The sequence below is a fragment of the Nannospalax galili genome, unplaced genomic scaffold (genome assembly GCF_000622305.1).
Source record: "Nannospalax galili isolate Female #2095 unplaced genomic scaffold, S.galili_v1.0 scaffold32, whole genome shotgun sequence".
Classification (NCBI taxonomy): Eukaryota; Metazoa; Chordata; class Mammalia; order Rodentia; family Spalacidae; genus Nannospalax; species Nannospalax galili.
This window is the reverse complement of record NW_008335297.1, coordinates 4,912,535-4,918,534: the sequence shown is the minus strand read 5'-3', so window position 1 is coordinate 4,918,534 and position 6,000 is coordinate 4,912,535. Positions and strand designations below refer to the sequence as shown.

At 49.8% G+C, this 6,000-nt stretch overlaps 1 protein-coding gene across 1 annotated transcript in view; it reads left to right on the top strand.

Moving 5' to 3' along the window:
* The window catches only part of Ciita (class II major histocompatibility complex transactivator), a 56,414-nt gene extending 52,552 nt beyond the window's left edge, over positions 1-3,862 (top strand). Inside the window, exons 16-19 of the mRNA XM_008829930.2 lie at positions 926-1,009; positions 1,114-1,197; positions 2,516-2,612; positions 3,167-3,862. Coding sequence (XP_008828152.1) covers positions 926-1,009; positions 1,114-1,197; positions 2,516-2,591 — 244 coding nt within the window. The 3' untranslated portion in view covers positions 2,592-2,612; positions 3,167-3,862. The remainder of the gene's footprint in view (positions 1-925; positions 1,010-1,113; positions 1,198-2,515; positions 2,613-3,166) is intronic.
* Positions 3,863-6,000: the final 2,138 nt, after the last annotated feature.

The window sequence follows — 6,000 nt, the reverse complement described above, 5'->3', positions numbered from 1 at the left end:
TTTAATTTTTTGGTCTTTTTGAGACAGGGTCTCCCTGTAGCCCCAGCTGGCCTGGAACTCACTATGTAGACCAGGCTGGCCTTGAACTCACAGAGATCTACCTACCTCTGCCTCCTGAGTGCTGGGATTAAAGGCATGCGCCACCACGGCCAGCAAAAAATATTTTTATTATATTTATTTTATGTGTATGCGTGTATTGCCTGCATGCAGGTAAGTGCATCCATGCCGTGCAATGCCTGCGGAGGGCAGAAGAGGCTGTCTGGAGTTACAGTTGTTAGCTGCCATGTAGGTGCTGGGATTCGAACCAGTGTTCTTTACCGCTGACCCATCTCTCCAGCCCCTAACTTTTTAACTTTTTAATGTTCTACTCTGAGACAGGGCCTCACGTATCCCAGACCAGTCTTGAACTGGCTATGTACCTCAGGCAGGATTTGATCTTCTGATCCTCCTGCCTCAGCTTCCTGACTAGCTGGAATTATAGGTCTTGGCCTCAAAGCTCAACTTACAACATCCTGTCTATATACAGCATCTTGAACTCACTATGGGACTGCAGAGAAGTCAACTCTTTGGGCCTCCGCGTGCCCATCTGTAAAGTGGGGATGTAGGGACTGGAGACGTAGTTCCATTGACAGAATACTTGCCTATCATGCACAAGGCCTTGATCCATCCCCAGCAAGACATGAACAAGTTGTCGTGTTACATGTTTGTGATCCTAGTACTCAGGAGGTGGAGGCAGGAGAATCAGAAGTTTAAGATCATCTTAAACTGCATAGCAAGTTCTGGGCCAGCTTGAGATACACGACATGCTGTCTCAAAATAAATACATAAAATAGAAATAAGTAAAATCTCAGTTGAGTGTGGATCCCATGTGGCCCTGAGCTGGTCCAACACTCCCAAACCCCTTTCCTTCCCCTGTCGCTTGCAGCTTGTACAATAATTGCATCTGTGATACAGGAGCCAAGAGCCTGGCACAAGTGCTTCCAGACATGGTGTCCCTGCGGGTGATGGAGTGAGTGTAGGGCTTGGGCAGTGCTTGGGGAGGTGGAGGGTCTCCCATCATGAGAAGGGTTGGGGTGAGGGTAGGCAGGCCTCAGGATGGCCTTCTCTCTCCAGTGTCCAGTACAACAAGTTCACGGCCGTGGGTGCCCAGCAGCTGGCTGCCAGCCTCCGGAAGTGCCCTCATGTGGAAACACTGGCGTAAGTTGTACAGTCCCAGGGTAAAGTTCTGTGTGTAACACTAGAATTCAAACCCCACTCCTACTGATCAAAGTGTGACCCTGGGTTGGCAGGTGCTTCATTCTGGGGGCCTCGGTTTCTCCATCTGTGAGATGGTGATAGTAACACCTGTACAGAGAGGATTCATGAAGAAAGCTCTTTTGATACAGGATCTTATGTAGCCCAAGTTAGCTTGGAACTCACTATTTGGCCAAGGATGACCTTAACTTCTGATCCTCCTACTTCTACCTCCCAAGTGATGGAATTATACATGTGCATTTCCACACCCAATTTCTCGAGGATCCAAGTGAAGGCTTTGCATGTGCTAGGAAAAGATCAATTGAGCCACATCCCAGCCCTGAACTTCTAGAACAGTACTGTCATACAAAAATGCTCAATAAATATTTCAGCAGGGTGAACAATATGAAATTGCCTAATCCAATCATTCTTAGACCATAAAAATGGCAATTTTATAAAGTTAAATTTTTTTTTATTATTTTGTCTGTTTTTGAGACAGGGTCTTCCTGTGTACCCCAAGGCTGGACTTGAACTCATGATCCTCCTGCCTCAGCCTCCTGAGTGCTGGTAGGTATATTCACTGTGCCAGGTTCAAACTTCTTTTTATTAAGCCACTGTGCTGCTTAGTGTCCCATACTGGCACCTTATGTTCTTTCAGGTCCCTTTAATCTACAGTAGCGCCTGTCTGAGTCTCTGATAGGTAGAGTGGAACTCTGTATTAGCCCTTTTCTTGTTGCTATGCACATAATGCCTGCAGAAACAACTTAAGGGAGGACAGGTTTATTTGTGCTCACCATTTCAGAGGCTCAGTCCACTACGGTGGGAAGGAGTTCCAACAGGAGTTCTGCTCAAAGGTGCTCACATGCAGACAGGAAGTAGAGAGCTGCTGGAACTGTGCCAGTTGTCACCTTCGAAGGTCCATACATAGTGACCTACTTCACCAGGCAGTTCCTCCTAAAGACTCCACAGCTTCCAAACTAGTGTCTCAGTTGAGGGGAGGAGGGGCATTTAAAACATGAGCACTGGAAGGCATTCCTGATTGAAACAGTCAGGGTCTGTTCTACAGATGAAGAGTTTTACTTGACCTTTTTGAGGTCACACAAAAAAATCAGGAATGAGAAAGGGGTCTCCTCTGAGCATTCTATTCTCCTTATGCTGGTCTGTGACCTGTCAGGTAGGACATGGTCAAGGCTCTAGACAGAGTGAGAGGAGGCGCTTGGGGCAGTTTGCATTGGGGGTCCTGGCTACCTTCTCTCTAACCTAATCCTGGGGTCTTCTGCAGGATGTGGACGCCCACCATCCCCTTTGGGGTTCAGGAACACCTGCAGCAGCTGGATGCTCGGATCAGCCTGAGATGAGCTTGTGGGGCCCTAGACAAGGTATGGAGTTGTGTCCAGAAGGAAGAACCGCAGGGACAACTGGGGTTAGTGTCCTGGTGAAGAAAGAGGTCAGGGTGTCAAGCAGGGCTGGGTAAGCACCTGGGTCCATGTGTCTTCTGGAGTTATCCTGTCTCCATAGTGGCAGAGGGAAGTGTCCACCAGGCTTTGGAGACTTGGGCCAAGGATCCTCCCTCAGTTAGTTAAAGACTAAGGAAGGACAAGCAGAGCTTGCCGTTCATATCCCCCAGCCTTGGCACTGGAAAGTCCTTCCTTCAAAACTTTGGCTTTCTTGCTGCTGCTTTCGATTTTTCAGTTACTCTGATTCTCTTGGGTTCATCTCCATGGGAAGTTTACCCTGTAAGTTTCCTGCTACCCACCAGGAAGACGATTGTCCCCTTACCTCTGTGTATGTGTCCTCTCTCTCCCCTAACCTGCACTGCAGTTGCCCTCCAGCCCCTCTTTCATTCCCCTCCATGGTCATAGCCCCTCCCCCACTGGCCAGGTTGCCCCTCTAGAAGTTCACTGACTCACCTGCCCTTCCGGATCCCCCACAGCACCTACTCTGGGGACACTGACCACGCTGGACCATGACCTGGGTACTGTGGACTCAATTCTTCTTTGAGTCATATCCATGAGCCTCAGCATCCTGTCATCTTGCCCCTGTGGGCTCAGGATTGGCACCTATTCAGCTGCAGAAGGGACCCGCATCTCACATGGCTATAGGTCCCAGGACTGGCTCCGGGCTCCTTCAGTGCTGGGTTAGAAGCCAACCTGGACGAACAGTTGCGAGCTCTGGCTGACAGGTGGGTAACTGGGGCCACCTTTGGTGGATACACCCAGGAGACCCATGGCCTACTCTGTGACACTCCAGGCTAGAGTGAGGGACTGGGGCAGCCAAGCATCTGCCTGTCCAGGCCCCAAACCAGCCTGATGCAAAGCACTCCTCCCCTGCTGCTCCCTAGACAGGGCCTGCCAGACTACCCTGGCCTGTTGACCTCCAAAATCAAAGGGAGTCTATGGCAGCTCTTTCTGTCTGAAGTACTGTGTGCATGAACTTTAGGTCAAGGTCAAGTCAGGCCTGGCCTGGCCCCTGAATGGGACCTGGGAGCCAGGGAATGGCACACTATGGGAAGTGGGGAGGGCTGTGGCTGGGAGCCACTCTGTCGCCTCTGTTGTGCTCACTACATTATAAATGTCCCAGCTACTCTCACTGCTCCAGGACTTGGTTTATCGCACGAGTTCCATTCGGGGGTACCTTCTGTCCTGGTTATCTAATGCAAAAGAAACCAGTGACTTAAAACAATACACACATCTATTCTGTCCCTACACCTGTCCTGTGGGCAGGCTCATACTGGACAGCTCACCTGTTCCCCCAAATCCTATGAGTCCACTGGGGCCACTAGAAGAAGCCAGGTTGGATTATCTGAAGGCTCCCTCCCATGTATGTCTGGCATGTGACACTGGTTGTTGGCTGGGAGCCTCGGATCCTTAAATGGGACAGCTGGCTGAGGACTTCTCCAAGGAAGGACAGCTAGCTTGTCTTCCTCATAATGTGTTGGCTGTGTTATAGGGTGAGGGAGAAAAATGAGAAAGTCTGTACATTCTTCCTAATATCCCTGGAAGTCACACAGTGCCACTAATGCCACATTCTGTCTAACAGTATGTGCACCCTGAACATGTACACGCTGCACAGTCCACCTCCATCTAGATTCTGTCTTTTCTGAAAGGATTTTCTTTGTGGCTTCCTAAGATTTGGTGAAAATCCATTACTCGCAGACCTGGAAGCTGAGGCAGTGTCCAAAAGACAAAGGGGAGTGTTTTCCTCTTGCACCACTCTATCCTGCAAGCTGTCCTGTAGCCAAGTTGGAACTCTGCCTTGGCTGCAGGGGCCGGGCAGCTCTGCCAGCATGGCTGTTCCTGTTTCCCTGGGGCCACTGCCTGCTAGGTCAGGAGCAGAGATCCATTGATTCCCTCCATCAGGGACAGGGACAGCTTGCTTTCTTGCAGTGGTGGTGGGGGCCATCCATGTGGCTCCAACATGCTAGCCCTGATGCTGACAGGACTGGCCCTGTTCCCAGTAAGTGGGAATGGAGCCAGAAGGCCTGGAGGGAGAGCCTGGCTCCCCGGAGGTGATTCTCAAAGGAGCCAGGCTCTTCTGCACCTGCCCAGCTGCAGAGGGAATCCATGTTGAGGCCCAGACTTACATTATGGAGGTCCGTGGGAGTCCCATTTGTGTGACCACAGGGGATAGTACTTAGCTGCTCTCTAAGGGAGGCATCTGTTACACCTGTCATCCAGGTGGGCATACCTGTACCTCTGCCTTTGATCGGTCCAGAGATAACAAAATGAGGTCTCTTGTTACTTTCTACTGATGGCTGTCACTTATTTAATGAACCGATTCATGCAGGGCACTCATTACAGTGCTAGGGACCTAGTAAATGCTCAGTAAGTCTCGCTGGTTCTGGATCTTGTGTACCAGGCAGTGTGCTCAAGCTCCAAAGGGGAGGTAGCTTAGTACTGTGTGACAGACTTAGATGGGCTGCCTGGCCTTTCACCCTAGCTCATGAAAGCAAATTACTTTTGTTCTTCAGCATCTTCATCTGTAAAATGGGCACAATCACAATACATTACTCCCTGGGCTACATGAAAATTCAATGTAAGAACATAAATATTTTTAAAATGATGGTGCACAGCTCAGTGTGCAAGCTGCTGTTTTTCCTTCTGCTTGGGTGTTTCAGCACCAGCTCTGACTTTTTTAGAACTCTGAAGAACATCTCCTCAGGGAGGTCTGTCTCACCTCTCATTCCACACAGACTCTCCTCTGCCCCCAACTCTCCAATCTTATCTCCATGTTATCTTTTTGCACAATTTTGTTGTGTGTCCAGCTAGGATGTGAACTCCAGGGACCCAGGGAACTTCTTTGCTTTGATCACCCCTGTGCCCTCTGCACCCAGTCAGGTGCCTGTACCAGTAGGTGCTCAGGAGCGGTGCGATGGATAGCTAACCCTCAGCACATCCCTGTTCAGTTGTTCTTCAGACATACACTGAGGACACAGTGGTGAATAAGGTGCTCACAGTTCCTATTTTGGTAAGTCTCACATTTTAGCAAATTTAAATTTGCACAAAGGCTCCTGGACAGTGGACATGAGAGGTGCACACTGGAGCCTGAACTGGAGTTTCACCAGCTCAGAGGAGTACCATTTGATAATTAGGACAGTGTCATCTCAAAAGGTGGGGAGGGGCTGGAGAGATGACTCAGTGGTTAAGAACACTGGCTGTTCTTACAGAGGACATGGGTTTGGTTCCCAGAACCCACATGGCAGCTAATAACCATCTGTTACCCCAGTTGTAGGGGATCCAATGCCCTCTTCTGGCTTCTGCTGGCACT